General features: G+C 59.5%; 3 protein-coding genes across 3 annotated transcripts; all 3 read left to right on the plus strand.

Annotated features, from left to right (window-relative positions):
• Positions 1-4,865: 4,865 nt before the first annotated feature.
• Positions 4,866-8,093, plus strand: LDBPK_333190 (hypothetical protein, unknown function; the record flags this gene model as incomplete). Its single annotated transcript, XM_003864095.1, has 1 exon — positions 4,866-8,093. One exon carries the CDS (start codon positions 4,866-4,868, stop codon positions 8,091-8,093), a length of 3,228 nt encoding a protein of 1,075 aa, XP_003864143.1.
• Positions 8,094-9,189: 1,096 nt separating this feature from the next.
• On the plus strand, positions 9,190-13,203 carry LDBPK_333200 (ABC transporter family-like protein; the record flags this gene model as incomplete). Its single annotated transcript, XM_003864096.1, has 1 exon — positions 9,190-13,203. The coding sequence occupies one exon, from the start codon at positions 9,190-9,192 to the stop codon at positions 13,201-13,203; it is 4,014 nt and encodes a 1,337-aa protein (XP_003864144.1).
• Positions 13,204-14,026: 823 nt separating this feature from the next.
• LDBPK_333210 (tyrosyl-DNA phosphodiesterase-like protein) lies at positions 14,027-16,075 on the plus strand (the record flags this gene model as incomplete). Its single annotated transcript, XM_003864097.1, has 1 exon — positions 14,027-16,075. One exon carries the CDS (start codon positions 14,027-14,029, stop codon positions 16,073-16,075), a length of 2,049 nt encoding a protein of 682 aa, XP_003864145.1.
• Between the last annotated feature and the right edge of the window lie 1,211 nt (positions 16,076-17,286).

Here is a 17,286-nt window from a genome sequence, read left to right on the forward strand (position 1 = left end):
CACGGCATTCAGGCATTGTCTGCCGTGCCTCAGAAGGACCCTGACCCCTGAGGCTTTCGAGGCTTCTCCTTGCGTTCGTGCGGCACGCACCTGGACCGCCCACCCACCACGTGCACGACAGGCGCCGATCGCGCAGCGGGCACAGGAAGAGTAGGCGATGAAGGGCAGGGCGAGCGTGCTGGACGCATGGCGCGATTCGACGAGCGGGAGAGCCACGTCCCAGGCGACGAGCATTTAGCCCGAGTGCGACAGAGTTAGGTGAGCGGTGGCTGCATGCCGATGCTTGTCGACATGTTCGTGTTGGGCCGACACACGGCGGAAAGGAAAAGCCAACCTGCAGGCACTCATCACGTCGACGTGCGCTTATTTTGCTCTTTACGCTTGTGTGTCTCTGCTTGTGCATTGTTGACTGGCCTCTTGCTGTTGTGCGCTGCTCTTGTCGCTATCTGTTGTGTCGGTGTTGGACGTGCATTTTGCCGGGGTGAGATGACACCACATCGTTGTGTTCCTGCCTCTTCGGAGTGGATTCTTCTCGTTCTGTCCGTCCTTGTGCATGAGTGCGCGATTCTGTCTCTCTTTTGCCGACTTCCCTTTTGGTGCATCACGCGTTTTCGGAAATGGCCGGTGCTCCTGTCGGTTGCACCGCCTGGGCTCTGTCCGAGTGTTTTTCTCTGCGCCCTTTGGAATGCTTGTCTTATGTTGTGTCACACAACAGCTGTACGCTTGGCTGTTGATGGTTTCGTGGATGCCCGCCTACGAGGAGCGTTGGGGTCTCCCTGCTGCTGCTGTTTCGTGACTTTGAGCGGCGCTGGTTGCTGGCCTTGTCGCGCATGCCACTTTTGCGTTGTCTCATGTGCCGTTTAACATGCCATTCGCTGTGTTTAGTGTGTGTTCCCATTTTGTTCCTTTTCGTGGTCTTGTCGGTTGCCTATCCTCTCTCTCGGGTGGGCCTGTCCGTGTTGATGGATGCGCGTCCTGTGTGCCTGTGTGTGTGTGTGCTTGAGGAGCGTCCCTTCATATTTTTTTTTCGCCTCCGAAAGGCTGTTCGGTGAGCATGTGAGACTAGCTCGAATAGGCGACATGTGTAAAGTTTTTGTGATCGTTTGTTATCCGTATTTGTGAGATGCGAACACCATGGTGACAGCCACTACTACCACGACCACCAATATCTCCCCTCGCCGTTTTCTACTCCGAGTGCTTTCTTCTGTTGCTTCCTCGTTGCCATGTGTGGCTTTGGCGTTACGCCTACTCCTGTGCATCTGTGGTGCTTTTTTCGCTGGGTCCAGTCTCCACTTCACTCTCTACCTCACTGTATCCATTCTGTTTTCGCTGCTCGTCCCTGCGCTTTTCTACTCAAATACCAGACCAGCTGTGATGTTGTAGCGGGGGCGCGCACGCCCATATCGCGCCGAGAAGGAATCTCGAGCGAACGAGCATCAGCCATGGTGTGAGGGACAGCGCCACAGACGCTACCGTGGGACTGGTTTCCTCAAACTTCGCCTGTCTTCTCATACTGACGGACGTGCGACTCAACGGTGATGAAAATGCTGTACTTTCACAGCTTCCCCCCTTCCGGCTTCTCCGCACGCACATGTGTGCAGGCAATGGCACAGAAAACGCTTGCCATCCAGGAGCATGCTTGGCCAACTGCGTGCGCATGCGAGGCTCGGAAAGGGGGTTCGACAGTGCAGTTCGCTGACACTTGAACCTTTCGTCTTCTCATCTGATTTGTGTCTTCCCCTCCTCCACTCGGCCAACGGCCATGTTGGACTCTCTCTCTTCCGCCTTCTTTCTCTCACCTGCGCGACTCACGTCATTATGGGGCGCGCCTTCTTTTGGACTCGTTTGTGTCCGTCTTTGGCGCTGTCTCTCGTGCGTCTATATGCGTCTGAACCCAGAGAGGCGCACCGTGCCACCACAGCGCACGCACATCAGTGACACCGTTTTCAGCAGCTGCAGCACCACTAACGGGAGAGCACGCTCAGGACGAGAGAAACGAAACAAGGGCGTAGCGCTCATATCATCCGCGGGCGGGACTATATGTCCATCGCTTCACGCTCGACACACGGAGCTACACACAAAAACACACAGATACGCGCATAGGTCGCGCACCGTAGATTGTGCTTCTCTCACTCCCCCCCCCCCACGCTCCCCCTCCAACGATTCTGCGCGTTGCCGCAGCACACTCGCTGCCGCGCCATTTGTGCAAAGTGTTTCTCGTGTTGTGCTCTCGTGCCTTCTCTCTGCTTGCTTGCCAGAACCAGAGCAAGGGAAAGACGCACACACAAGCACAAACGCACAGGCCACTGCTCACAAGACTCCTCCAACCAGAGGCAGAGACAGCTCGCGTTGGGTGGACGTGTTGGCGGCTCTCCGTCGACTTCATCTTTCTGCTGCTGCGCATCTTTTTTTTTTCTTTGACTTTGTGCGTCCGTCGTCATTGAAGGCGAGCGCTCTGTTGTTTGCCCTTACGTGTGTGTGTGTGGCACACGTGCCGCTGCTTCAACGTCCTCGATCACCTTTGATTTGTTTTGTGTTTCCTTCCTTTTCTGCTCCTTACACCTGCGGCGTTGTTTGTGGCTGTGAAACCTGCTCCTCAACACGGACACGCTCCCTCCCCCGATCCCCTCCCTTCCTTTTCCTTTCCTTCCATTGCCATTCAGCTCACTGTTGTCGCCCCGTCCATCTCCCTCCTCTATCCTTGAGTGTTGGCTAGCGAGAGCGTTTCCGAGTACTGACGACAAGTCTGCTGAGCACCGCCGAAGGGAAGGAGGACGGGGAAAAACAAGCCGCAGCATTCACCGCACAGTGATCGCAAGAAAACTTGAGCTTGGAGAAGCTCGTCATTGCGCTGTTTCCGTCGTCGTGGTTAGCGTTGCCCACCGTGCGGATACCAGTGGCTGCTGAAAGGGGAAGAGGTAGCGCTTACATCGAGTTGGAGGACAAGGAAAGAGAAACGCTGTGACGGTGCTGGTCGTGGGGCTTTATCTTACTACCGCCGCCCTCTCTCGTGGTGCATGCTGACGTTGTCTCTCTTCGGTGGAGGTTGTCAGCATCGCCTGTCGGCTTCCCCCCCTCCCCCCGCTTTTCTCTCTGCTCGATCTGCTGCACCCCTCCCCCAACCCACACCTGTCTGTGGCTTGTTTAAGGCATTCCTTTCGCATTGGATAATCGCCGGTGCCGTCTGCGTGTATTGCAGACGTGAGGGATAAGTGGCGGTGGGAAAGGCGGATTGGTAGCACGTGCACGCCTTTCCCGGGCTTTGTGTGCCCTCATTTTTCATCTCTAGTTTCTTTTCTTCTTCCCATCTCGTCTGTGTGTTTCCTGTTGTGGTTGTGAGAGTGTGCGGGTGCGTCTGCTGGCCAGACGTCGCTCATTCACTTGGTGTGTATCTCCTCCTCTTGCGTGCACTCATATTTTTGTTTTCTATTCCTCTTGCTTTCTTTTTTTTTTTTTAGGTGGGGGAGGGGTAGGTGAATATCCTTGGTGCTGCTGCTAAAGCTGTGTTGGTGGTTCAACGACTGCGAGCTCGCTGTCCCTCGGTGTGTTTATATGTTATGCGTTTGGTTTACATCATCCGGTTAGACGTAAGCAAAGGGGGAGAAAAAAGAAGCCGACCAACAGACCAAAAGACAAGAGGCGAGACGCCTGCTCATCTGCAGACGCGGTGCGCTCGCAGCGTTGCTTCTTTGTGTGTCGTTCACAGTGGGTGACTCTCTGTCCATTCGACTTTGCATTCTATTTCTTATTTTCCTTAAATTGCTCTGCGTGTGCGTGCGAGTGGGTGTCAGCGGTGTCTACCTGCAGCGTTGCCAATAGCATTCTTGTGTACGCGCAGGATACCCGTGCTTTAGTCCTTTCTTACATCTTTTCCTTACTCACCTCTCCTATTCTCATTTACTTCTCCTCACTCATTTTCACGTGGCGCGCCACCATCCACATACCTCCGCGGCCCCCCACTTCTCCACCCTCAACAAGTGTGTGTGTGTGTGTGTCTGTGTTGGTGGACTTGCCATCAGGTTGTTGCGGCATTCTCTTTTCATATGTCGTTTAGTTTTGCGTATTTGTTTCCTTCCGACTCTCAGCTGCTTTTGCACCACCGATTCGTGTCGACACTTGTCTTGTTCTCGCCATCGTATTCCCCTGTACAAGATTCTATTCGGCCTTCCTCTTGTCACGTTCCGTCTATCCCGCTCCTGCCGTCGCCGTGTACCTTAGACACCCACACACACCTACAAGAAGCGCAGCGCGTTCGGTACGCCTGCCTGTCATTGACCCCTGCAGCGTTGGGAAAGGAATTAAAGTACGTGAGTGACGCCCTTTTTCTTGTCTGTTTTCCAAATCCCAGAGAGCGGGCGCGTGCGCGTGTGATTCGCTCGTCTTCCTCTCTGGCGGCGTAGCGCGCATAGTCGAAGGCGAGAACGACGCTGAGAATATCAAAGTGGTCGTGCAACAGCCCGGAGGAAAAGTAGTGGTCAGCCGTTGTGGCAGTGTTGCTTCCACGTTCACATCCGCGCAGTCATCGAAAGAGGAAGCGAACCAGACAGCACGAAAGTCTCGGCGCTTGCTCCCCCCTCTCACACGCACGCACGCGGAGAGTGACCCAGATACTCGATTGTGAGACAAGCACACATCAGGCCCCCACTCTTCCATCCGCAGCAGTGACTGCTACTAAAAAAAGAAGGAAAACGAAGGGTCAGTCAGTACCCACGTCTCAGAGAAGCACCGACAAAAAGAGATTTCGTTTTGTTGTTGTTTTCGGCTCAGCGCTGGCTAGTCTCTGTTTTTTTTCGATTATTTCGTTTTTGGTCGCCTGCTAGTGCCCCTTCCGCTGCCTTTTTCCTCATTGATTCATTCACCAAGTCATGCCGACGTATCAGGAGATGCCCTCGCCGCGGCTGCGGAGGTCGAAACATGCTGCCGAGCCTATCGAAGCCACGCAGCGCCAAGAGGAGAATGAGATGAACGGCCACTTCCACACTCCGATGCTACAGCCCGAAGAACCACCGACGACACCAACAAGGTCGGCTGAGAAACGTACCGACATCCCAACCAGATTGGATGATTCTCGTCGACTAGGGTACACGAAGACTTCACCGAACGCAAGGCACGCCTTCACGGAAGCCAGCACCGCCACGAGGGGCCTCGTGCCGATGCGAAGGTACATGGCAGTGAGCACCTCCGACAGCTTCGAAAGCGCCGTTGTCTTTCATTCGCCTGACCAGGCAGCCGTGAGGATGGTGTCTGGCGTGCTCAGCGCCAGCGAACAGAAAAGCTGCAGCAGCGGCGCTTCCCAGATGAAGGTTGGCAGCGACGCCGTGAACCTCACCCTCGTGGAGGACGACGACAGCGACGATCTCGAGTACAGGAACATCGAGGACGACAAGATAGACGACGGCTACGGTGCCGGGGTTGTGTTCGAGCTTTACAAGCCGATGGAGATGCGGCGGCCTGAGCACACGTTCAGCAAAGGGTCGCCACTTCCGCCTGCGGTGCTGACAAGGCGGCTTCCAGCCGGCGGGGTATCCGGTCGTCGCTACAACTGCTCGAACGGATCGCGCGAGAAGGTTGGTGGGCGGTATCCCACACTCTCCCAAAGTTCGCGGCTTGAGGATATCCGCAGGCTGCCGCCGCACGGAGGGGAAATGTGTAAGAGCAGCAACATCTCCGTCGACAGAACTCGCGCCATGGCACAGGAAGACATGGTGCGCAACAGCTCCGCCGACAGCTTCAGCGTCGACGGGGCTGGGACAGCTTTCCAGAACAGCGGGCAGCCGCAGCGCATAGATTCCTCCATGAACTCGCAGTTCTTCTTCAAGTCGAGACAGCGGCGCAACGGGATGAACGCGTCTGTCGTCCACGGCGGCAGCCACCACGACTCCATGAGCAGCCCCAGCGAGTCCCCGCAGGTGTCCGCAGACGTCGCGGCACCCACACTGATGAATGTCAGTGGGCCTCACCTTTTCCGCTCGGACCAGGTGGCGCTCATTTCTCATTGCCGTCGACAGAGCCGACATACGCACGCGAATCACCACCTACACAACCATAATCACCGTCGCAGCGACGGCGACGCGGCTGGGGAAGCTGCCAGCCTAATGGACGGAATAGTGCTCGGCATGGCTTCCGTGGACCCCTTGACCGGCGACGGCGAGGCAGGCATGACGACGTCTCTGTCGATTACAGACGGATTCGACCTTGTACGCGCGCCAATAACGGGGCTGCGCGCGATGGTGCTCGGGAACAACGCCGTGGAGGAAGAGGAGGCCGCCGAGGACCCCGAGATGCGCGCACGCCAGGCAGAGCAGCTCAAGCACTTCTACTCAAAAGTGGTGCGGCAGCATCGCAACTGTGCCGAGAGCGGTGCGCCAGCGGGAGGCAACTCGCCACCAACGTCGGTGGCAAGAAGCGCTTCGACTCTGCAGGCGACGCAGGCTCTCCACATCGACGACGCCGCCGCCGACTGCGTCACGCCCGGGCATGAATTCGGCGCACTTATTCTCTCGCAGTCATCCCCTCTAGGGGATGAGGGGAGAGCTGCACTGGTTCTTGAGAGCGTCGTCGCGAAGAAGGCGAAGAAGCGAGAGAAGAGGGTGATGTTCAACATAAACGGCATGGAGCAGCCGCACACCGAAGGCGGCGGCGTCGCAAACCTGCTCAATCACGGCACCCCACAACCGACGTGTGCTCTGGTGCCTCATGCGCCATCGCCGTTGGCGCTGCAGTGCTTCGGCGGTGAAAGGACCTCCAGCAGCGGCGAGGCGGAGGTGAACGACTTGGCTACCGGGGAGTCACCGCTGCCGCCGGCCTCGCTTCGCATGGCACAGAGGGTCGGTGACATGCAGAATCAGCTGACCTCGGCCACAAGCGCAACAAGGACAGAGACGCTCACCAGCTCCGCCGACGAAGCCGTGCCTGCGCTACCTTCGCCTGTGACGCCGGTGCGAGGAGCACCGAGCATGTCGTCCTTACACGCTCCGCGGCGCGCGAACGAAGATGACGAGCACCCTCTCACCGATCCGCTCACTCCTTCGGCGTCCGCCAACTTTGCACAGCAGCAGTTGCCGACGTTCGCTCCCACGGCGACGGCATCGTCATCTCCATCGCCCCCAGCGCCGCCGTCCACAACTCTGGGGAAGCTGAGCGCCATCTTCGACGAGGCGCCGCGGAAACGCTGCTTTTCTGGCGGTAAAGCGTCAACGTCGTCGACGAAGCACCGTAAAGCGGCCATGGCCCTCGTTGCGGAGGCGGGCGACGCCATCGTGCTGCCGCAATCCAGTACCACCTTCGTTCCCCGATCGCGGCCCCCCTGCTCACATCTTGTCCCCCCGAACGTGCTCAGCTCGCTGGAGGTGCGCCTGCCCGACCGAGATTCGTCTAAGAAAGGGAGCTCACGGCCACGGCACCCGCCTCAGACGAGCCTCTACATCTCATGTGCTCAGGCAAAATATCTGTCGCCTCTGCACTCAGCAGAGGGCAGCGTTCCTCCGGTGCACCACCTCAAGTCGAGGGGTACGGCCACGCAAGTCGTTATGCCGCCATTGCTGCGCACTGCGCAGGCTGTCTCAGACCGCGAGGTACCCTCCGAGCCGATGCAGAAACCATCGACCACGGTGTCGACGGTAGCGACCGCCGCCGCTGGGCTGACTACAGGAAAGCGGAATGAAAATGTCGACAAAAGCCGGCGTAACTCACAGCATAGCAGTGCATCCTCCTTTCCCATAGTGAAATCGCATGCAGTCAAGACAGACCTTCCACTGCTGCCGGCGCAGTCCTCCAGCCGGCTGTCCAGAAAGGAGTCGCCGCGCGAGTGGGCCAGCAACAAGCCTTCCTCCCCCTCCGTCTCTGATGATGAGGTGCCGGTGCCGCGGCCTTCCGCCTTGGCGCGGCACTTTTCCATCCCTCGCGAGACCGCCACGACGGTGGCGGGTTCTGATGCAGCTGTCGGCGCAGGCCGCGAGCAGCAAATGAGTGATTTTACAATGAGTAGAAGGTCCATCTCTGGCGATCCCGACACGGCCTCTTCCAGGGCAACCCGATCTTCAGGGCACGCGGTGCCCCATCTACTCGCCATCACTGTGCCGAGGCACACATGACAGTGCCGTGATGCCCACGGGGGGGGGGCGGGGGCGTTGGTGATTGCCGTTTTCCTGTCGTGTGTGTGTTTGTTTTTTGTTGTTGTGGATGTGTACGAGGGCCCGTGATGATGTGACTGCGTCGGAGCTCGTCGACCTTGTCAGTGCATCTCTATTAGCTCGCATTTGCCATTGTTTTGTGCTGGCCAAGCATTCACTTGCGCTTCGCTGCGCTTCACTCTTTTTTTTTTCACGTGTGCGCTTGTGTCTTGGTGGGTCGTGCGTAGAGTCTGTTGTGATCGCTTGATCGTTACCGGGTCGGTAAGGATGGACGAGCGCGCGTGCGTGTGGAGAACGAACTCCGTTATCCTAGGGTACAACACAAGGGGATGCCGGTACACGCATGAGCGATCTCCGGCCCCCGAAATGGGTGTCTGAATGCAGTGGAGAGAACTCGACGCGTCTTCGTCGATTCACCGAGTGGGGAGCAGTGGTGAAGGCGCTCTGGAAGTAGCACGATCTCGAGCTACTCGGTATGAGGAGGGCTCTTCTGATCCTTCCCAGCGTAAAGCTCTCCCGGCGCCGTCGGTCTCATCACGAGGCCGAATCGACGCTCTCCTGTGCACTCTGGCGCACGCTGATCACCTATCTCGGTCTACACCCCTTTCCTCCCCCGTCCACACACACATACACATACGGCATTGCTCCTCTCCCTCATCACCTACTCCGTTCGCTTCATTCCTCGCTGACTGTGACACGAACACTGCATGAGCGCACAATCTTATGCAAGCACTGACTAGGCGCACGCGCTTCGCGGCAGCTGCGCATGACGTGTGAACCGCTGGCATCGCTGTCGCCGCACCTTGCTTTGCAAGCGCTATTCAGTGTCGCTGCACCTATCTCGTCAATATGCACTACCTACCTGCGTGAGCTGCTGTGGCCGTCGCGGCTACGCGACGGAGTTCCATTGAGTGCCAGCGTTGTGGTGCTCACAGTCGTCGTTACAGGGTTGCGACTGAGCAAGTCACTGTGCTTTGGGGATGGCGTTTACCTGCGCCGACGAGTGCTCCTCCTTGTAAGGATTCGCGCGTTCGTTGTGCGGTGGGAGGCGAGTTGCATGGCGGAGGTGGAGGCCTGTTGCGCAGATGTTGACGGTCAGGCTGCTGCCGTGCTCGCCCGCTACATGGGATGGCGAGCGGCAAAAAGGGTCGGCGCGTGGTGGACGGCAGCGGTGGTGGCAGACGTGCCATCATTGCAGCCGCCGATAGCGTCGCCGGCGTCGTTTTCCGGAATTGTGCCGTCCTTTGCCTTCTCAAACGATATAGTGCTGGAGGAAGCGCTCGAGCTCGCCTACATGGCTGACAGCGTCCTGCGACTCGCCGATGATCGACGGTGGCTGGAGCGGTTTGTGACGATCCTCCAATACGTTCTACTTCGCCGCGCCTCTTTGATAGAGGAGGCACAGCTGTACCGGTGCCTCCGCGAGCGTGCCCTTTTTCCATGCCACCCTGCGACACGCAAGCGCAAGGGGGCCGTCCAGGGAGATCGAGGAACGCAGCGCAGCACGTGGGCTGCGGCGTGGCGAGTGCACCACCGCCCTACGTGGTTGGCACCACTCTCCGGCGGTGCCCGGTTTCTCTGCCTACCGCTCAGTTACTTCCCAGTGGAGGCCGTGCTGCCCTACGTTGCGTGCGAGACGTGGCTTAGCGACCGTCTGCTGAGCACAATCCTGCCCCGGTGGGAACGGCTTTGCGTGCGCTCGTTGCGGCGGAAGCAGAAACTCGCGCCACCTGAGCCGACACTCGTGACTGGTGCGCGAGCGGAAAAGATGTCCAGCAAGGTACAATACTGGTTTCTACGCTACACCGCCCCAATCCTGCGCACCTGTGTCGAGCAGCAGCGCGCCGCCGCGCGCCGCTTCTGCATGCAGGAGCTGAGCACCGCTGCCGGCTATGACAACGCCGCTTCGAGTGGCCTTCCACGCAGCTCTCTTGCGCTCTTGTGGCGATGTCTGAGAAGCACGCGCACGTACTCGGCATCAGCAGCATCTACTTCAGCGGACAGTGCCGTGCCGGATAAGGACACGTCTAGACTTGTGCGCCGCGTGCTGATTCTTCGTGCTGTCTCCCAGGCTGTCACCGTCATCTTTCAGGTGTGCTGCCCTCGCCTCAACGTCCGCTACGTCACGGAACTGATGGTTGCTGGTTACTGCGCGCAGGGAGAGCGCACCTCGCCATCTCCAAAGCCCACCACCACCACCACCGACGCAGCAGCAGCGTCGCCTGTAGACACGCTGCTGCGCTCTATGTCTGCTGAAATGGGATGGGCACTGGTAGCAGGCGTAGCAGAGGCGCTGCTGACACGCTTCGCAGGCATCACTGGCCACCAGTTGTCGGTGCTGCTCGCCGACGCCGCTACGCGACGAGTTGAGCAAGAGCTCCTGTGCGTCGACGAAGCCTTCTACTGTCGCTGGCTCCGCTGTGCATCTGGTGAGGCAGACAGTGTGGAAGTTACCGGCTTAGCAACATCGCCCGGTAGGCGAATGTCCCCTGTTGGCATGCTGCCAGCGCGCCCCTTCATCACAGCCGATGATGTCCTCGCAGTGGGGCGGCGTGGTGGCGAGCGAATGCTCGCGTTGCACGACGCTGTAGTGAAGCGGTCACTGCGGTGTGTCGCACTTATCGCTCGCGCGGCCGTCACGCGAGAGTGGCGGCCACTAGTTGGTGCGGCTGTGACGGCCTGGGTGGATGCGCCGGCGCTGCTCTCTTCCTTGTCTGTTGCGGTGGGCTACTCGACTCCATCCGATGTCGCGCGGCTGCTATCGCGACGGGAGGAGAGCCTGCCAAGCAGGAGCCCCGTCGGCCTGCGGCTGCTGCTTGAGGTTCTCGTGGATGAGGAGAGTGACACAACAGCACCACCAGACACACGGCAGCGACGCCGACGGCAGCTGCGGAATCCGTACTTGGCGCTCGTCGCGTGCTCGAATGTTTGGACGTTCGAGCACCTGCTGGCTGACACAAAACGGAGCGTGGCGAACCTCTGCGCCCATGTGTGCCAACTAAAGGCCGTGTACGCCGCCGTTGCCGTGTATCCGTACGCGGTTTCGTCGGTGAGACACGTCACGACGGCAGCAGACGTCATCGCCGCAATGCAGGAGGATGTGCGTTGCGTGCTGTACTACAGCGTCTACCAGATGGAGCATACATGCAGGAAACGGTGTGGCGGCGCTGTCGCAGCGTCGCCGCTGCTGCACCCGCTTCTGGACCCTGAGGAGACGGCGCTGCTTCAGCAGCCGAGCGCGCTCTCCTACCTCCCTGCGCATGTGGACTACTTTGACCTGTTCTCTCTACCGTACCGCTTTGTTCTGCGGCAGTTGGGGCTGGAGATGGTGTTTGCTTACCGGACCGCAGCGGGCATGCGGCAGGAGTCGCGGCAGATGGCCGAGGAATGGTGGGTGCAGGCGCTCTTCAACAGCTCCTTCAACCCCCTCACGTCGGCACTGCACGAGGCTTTCCAGCTCACTGCATCCTGTGCGACTGTGCTGCTCCTCTGCTTGCAGTTCGTGGGCGGGATGTGGGTGGTGTGTCCGCTTCCGTTGCCTGTTCTTCTCCGGCAAGCTCACGCGGTGCAATTCTACCGCGATCTTCTGCGCAGTGGTGTGACAGCGCAACGCCTCGAGGACGGCGTAGCTCCGTTGCAGCAGTTGTGTGAGAACCTGCCCCACGCCGTCGTGTCGGATGCGGCAACGCTGCTGCGCTCTTCGTTGCAGGGTAAGAGCTCCTCCGCGGCACCCCTCTCCGCGCTTCAGCGGCGCCGCCGCCACTGGCGTCAGGTGCTGACTGCGAGTCGACCAGAGCTCTGCTTTAATGCAGACGATAACATTGTCGGAGGACTGCGTCTCCGCGGCGCCGTCAGCTGGCACCACGTGTACTTCACTTACCCTCAACTCTTTGTGGCCCCCAACACAGAAGACACAGGGCAGGAGAGCGTAAGCGACACCTGTGGTGTGCGACCCACCATCGCTGACGCATGCTTTGCGTGTCCCGCGGTGGGTATGACGGCCGTGGTTGGCCCAAGTGGGGCGGGAAAGAGTTCGCTCAATCTGCTGCTGCGGCGCCTCTACGACCCGGTCGCCGTGGTGGAGCTCGCTCACGAGGGCGGAACGGCGCGGTCGCCTCCCGACCAGCAGCTGGGCGCCTATGTTGACCTGAATCATGTGGGTGCCACCGCTGATGCAGAGGACGTTCTTGTCGAGGTCCTGCGTCTCGCCCTCGTTGAAAGCGCACTGCCGCCGCCATCCAACAACGTGGCACCCCACTCTCCATCTCTCCTCAGTGCGGCTGATGGGCAGAGAGTCACGTCGCAGCCTTCGCCGACGGCCTCTGCCGCCCCGGTTACCTCACCCCGTTACCGTCTGCGAGCGCAGCCCGGCTATATCGCCCTTGACGGCATTCCGCTATCCCTTTTTGCCGCCGCCTACGTGCGCCAGTGGCTCGGCTGGCTGCGGCAAACACCGCATGTGCATCCGCGCCAAAGCTTCTTGTCCAACGTGCGCGGCTCAGCGATGCACGTGACGGTGCGCGACGTACAACGGGCCCTGCGCGTGTGCGGCTGCGACGCCTTCGTGGAAGAGAAGCAGCGCACTTTGCGAGATGCCGCTGGCCACTTAAGCGGTGGTGAAGCTCAGCGGCTGGCATTGGCAAGCGTTGTCGCGGTCTTGCTCGCGCGCTCTCGGGTGGAGCTGCTAAACGGCATGCCATTGCACGACAGCGACGTTGGCACGGCGGCAGCAGCAGCGGCAGTTGGCGGGTTGGTGCTTGACGAGCCAACGAGCAACCTCGATGCCGCCAACGAGAACCACCTTCTGGCTGCACTGGAAGCCTTGCAGGGAGGAGGCGGTGAAGCTGATTCGGAGTGTGGGACAGGGTTGCCCCTCTTTACATGGATGATATCGCACCGCATGTCGTCGCTGCGCTTGGCGCAGCACATGGTCGTCGTGGAGAACGGCCGTGTCACGGCGAGTGGACCCTCTGCAGAAGTAACGGAAGCAAACTTGTTCGCGAAGACACAGCTGCAGCTGCAGCAGCTCACGGATATATCGGCGTCGGCGCGCGCCGACGCGGCTCCTTAGCGTGCAACGAGTGGTGGTGGTGGCGGAGTATTCTAGGTGCGTGTATCTGTGTTTTTGCGTTAATGGCAGTGCAGTGGTGCTACGTGCTCGCCTGTATGTGCCTTTGGCAGTGCATGTTCAACACCTCGCCGCCCACTCCGTTGCTGCTTCGCCGCAGCTGGTCTCCGCATCACATACGACGACGGCGCGGCATGTCACTGGCTGGGGCCCCTCATCCCTCCTAGCTGGACGGACGTCCCTGCGAAGTCTTTTCGTCGGAACCGCTTGATGTGTGTTGGCCGGTCCTTACGGATGCAGCGGCGGCGCTTCGTTTCACTTCTCAAGCACTTGTCCACCACGTAGCACAGGCAGGACAGCAAAAAAAAAGAGAAACGTATAAAGGACCGTCATGATAGAGCTGATGATGTGCCCGTCGGCAGTTTCGCGTGCATGGCTCTTTCACGCGACCCTCAGCGGAGGGGAGGGCTCGCAGACGCAGTCCGTGTTCCCTCCATTGCCGCCACCGCTCCTTCCTCTACCTCGTAGCTGCAGCGGCAGTGCAAACAGCTTCAGCGAGTGCCCAACCGCCGCTCCTCCGCCCCTCTCTGCTACCCCTTTGTATGCCATGCTGCCTCACCCTCACTCTTTTTTCCCTCTGTCTGCGCACGGCTTGCGGTGACACAAAAATCGCGCCACTGTGTGTCTGCGTGGATCTGTTTGCCGACACGTTCTTGTTCCCCCCTCCCTTTTTCACCGGTGTAGAAGACGTCGTTTGCAACGTGTTCATCCAAACTGTGTTGCAGGCCCCTCCCTTCCACCGCACCACATCCCTCGCCGTGCACTCATGAATGGCGGCGGCGCTGCACGGCACGCGGAGGCTGGCTTTCCGTTTTGGGTCAACGACATAGACTCCTTCGCATCCGTGCCACAGCGTCATGCACCACTCTCGTGCTCCCTGCTTCGCCTCCGCGACTTGTTCCGCTGCGACGTCGCCGATCCTGGCGAGTGCTGGCAGCACATCCTGCTCTCCAGCTACGTGACTGACCTTCCATGGCTGCTGGCGACAGTGCCGGAGCTGTCCGCTGTGACAGGGAAACTGGTGCTGCTCAGCGGCGAAAAAGGGACGGCGACGCTGCGGCGCACCACCGGCGATTCTTCGTGTCCATACACAGCAGCGTCGCCGCTGATGGACCGCGTGAACCCGTTCATGGCTGCCTTGCGCGAGCAAGCGAGGGCCACGTCTGCGTTACACACCACCCTTTCGCGCGAACGCCTTGCTGTTCTCGAGCCGCCGTTGCCCGTGGCCTTTGGGACGCACCACACCAAAATGGCGCTCTGCGTCAACGGCAGAGGCCTGCGTGTTTCTATCTTCACCGCTAACCTTGTCGAGCAGGACTGGTGCCGGAAGTCGCAAGGCATCTACGTACAGGACTTCCCATGGAAGACGGCGACGGTGCGCTCAAACGACGACTCCGCGGATGCGACTATGGTGGAAACAGCAACGAGCAGCACCAGTAACAGCAACAATGGCAGTAACACCTTCACAAAGGGCGCTGAATTCGTCGCGCATCTGCGCCACTACTTGATGCAATGCGGCGTGAGTCTCGCCGCTGCATGTGCTTCACCGACAGATGCGGCATCCGCGGCTGGCCCCCTCGGAATCTTCGAAACGGATTTCCTATCTCACATCGATTTCTCGGCTGCAGCCGTGTGGCTCGTCAGCTCCGTCCCCGGAACGTACGCGCACGGTGAGGTCTGTCCTGGCTACCGTGTCGGGCTTTGTCGACTGGCGGAGGTGCTACGGCGCTCGGCACTGACGATGGCCACGTCGCCGGCGTCCGTCGACCTGAGCTGGCAGTACAGCTCCCAGGGCTCGCTCAATCCGGCGTTTCTGAACTCGCTGCAAGCAGCCATGTGCGGGGAGTCGGCGGCAGTGATTGAGTCCGGTGACGCACCGCGAGGCGTGCGTGACGTGCAGGTGGTATACCCCACCGAGGAAGAAGTGCGGAACAGCTGGGAGGGCTGGCGAGGCGGCATGTCACTCCCTCTGCGTGTGCAGTGCTGCCATGAGTTTGTGAACGCGCGCTTGCATCGCTGGGGCAGCAGCGAGGAGGGTCACACGGCAAAGCGTGCATTCCCACGGCCACCCAAAGTCGCAGCGGCCCACGCCAGCCGTGAGGATGCTGTTGATGTAGATGGAGTGGACATCGATGGAGGCGAGGAGACGACGGCATCACTGGCGGGCAGCTGCGCAGCCGACCGACAGTTTGCGCTGCCCCATATTAAGTCGTACGCGGCCGTTGCACCAGACCGTTCCTGCGTCCGTTGGTTTCTTCTGACGAGTGCAAATCTCTCCCAGGCGGCGTGGGGTAGCCTAAGCAGGAAGGTGAACCAGCGCGGTTCGCGGCAACAGCTCGTGCGCTCGTACGAGCTGGGCGTTCTCTACGACTCCCATTCTGCTATTTACCCGTCAGCATCATCGTGGTTCAGCGTGGTGGCCGAGTCGAAGATCGAGCTTCCGAACGCACGCAATTCTCGTGCGATGCTGTACGAGACGCCGCTCGGCGTTGACACTCAGGATGTGTGTCTGTACATACCATACAACCTCCTTTGCCCGACCCCGTACGCAAGCACTGCCGCTCTGCGAGCGCACAGGCACGCACCTGACGAGGGTGAGCAGGCCGTCGAAGAAGCGGCGCTGGACTTTAGTGATGTGCCGTGGGTGCTAGACATGCCACATCGGGGTAAGGACGCCTACGGCCTCGAGGTTGAGGAGGCGTTCGAGAGCATCGTTTCTCCAAATTTATCAAAGTGGCAGCCTCGTACGCGCGCCATGGACACCGCACCGCTGCGCAGCATCGGGGCCCCCCGTAAGCGCATGCGTGAGGCGTAGAGCGCGAGGGAGACAGGCACGCGCGTTCGTGTTTATGTTCGAGGCCCGTTGCTCGCTACAGCGCCGTCGAGCGACTACCAGGACGAACAAGAAAAGCTGTCCCCCTCCACATCATTTCTCTGAATCCACCCTCGGACAGAGATCGCCAGCGCGCCACCACGGGACATGTCAGTCACACAGCCACAGATGGCTAGCAAAAAGTAAGACAGAAAGTCAGAGATGCTCACACCGCAAGGCGGAATGGTGGAGTAAGGAGTCCGCGACAAGCGAGCTTTACGCCATCTGCTCCCCAGCGTAACGATTTGTTTACGTTCGCAACCTGCTCCGTCTCCGCAGCCCCACACCCCTTCCCACACACGCCACGGTGCCTGCGGTGGCGTCCGCTACGCTCCCCTTATGTTCGTTTTCGCCACACTCGCTCTCCCTCATCCCACCTACACGTCACCGCGGCCCTTTTTTCCCTCCGTCTCCCTCCCCCACTCCCCGCCAGCTTACCCCTCCCCATAATTCAAAGGGAACCCCCCTAACACCTCCCTCTTTACCTGTGCTTTCTATCTCTGCCTCCCAGTGTTCTGCGGCCGTCTTGCACGCGAGCGATGCCTCCCTTCCCCGCGACGAAAGAGGCACAATCACAGTCATCATAACGCTCACACGCTGAGGTGACCACGGCCACCATCAGCGCCACCATCCGTCACCCGCCTCGTATCGCTTTTGATATCATCTCCACAAACTCAGTTGCAGGTGATGCTCTGGTATTCTTGAAACACTTATGATTTGTGCTCCCCATACCCCCCTTCCTTTCCTTATCCCTTGCTTCTTCCGCAGCGCCACACGGAGCTGGTGAGCTGCGAGGCGTGCGGGTCTCAGTGTGTATGTGCCTGCGTGTACTCAAACTCTCTCTCTAGATATAGATGTTTGCCGCTCTCCTCCGTTTGTCTGTCTGTGTCTGTGTTATCATCATCGGCAGCTGAGACATTCACAAGAGGCGTACACCACCGAAATAACGCTAAAACGAAACGTAGAAAACGTATGCACAACACTCCTTTGTGGTCGCATGCACGCGTTTTTCTCTTTCTCTCGTGGATCCCTCATGACGAGGGACACCTCAGCGCGCGGTATCTCAAGGGGGCCACCACACAGCACGGTGGGCGGAAGCCGAGCAGCCCTTCTATCCCTGTCAATGCCCTGCCACTTCTGGCGGTGACGCGGCC

This window comes from Leishmania donovani, chromosome 33 (assembly GCF_000227135.1).
Source record: "Leishmania donovani BPK282A1 complete genome, chromosome 33".
Classification (NCBI taxonomy): domain Eukaryota; phylum Euglenozoa; class Kinetoplastea; order Trypanosomatida; family Trypanosomatidae; genus Leishmania; species Leishmania donovani.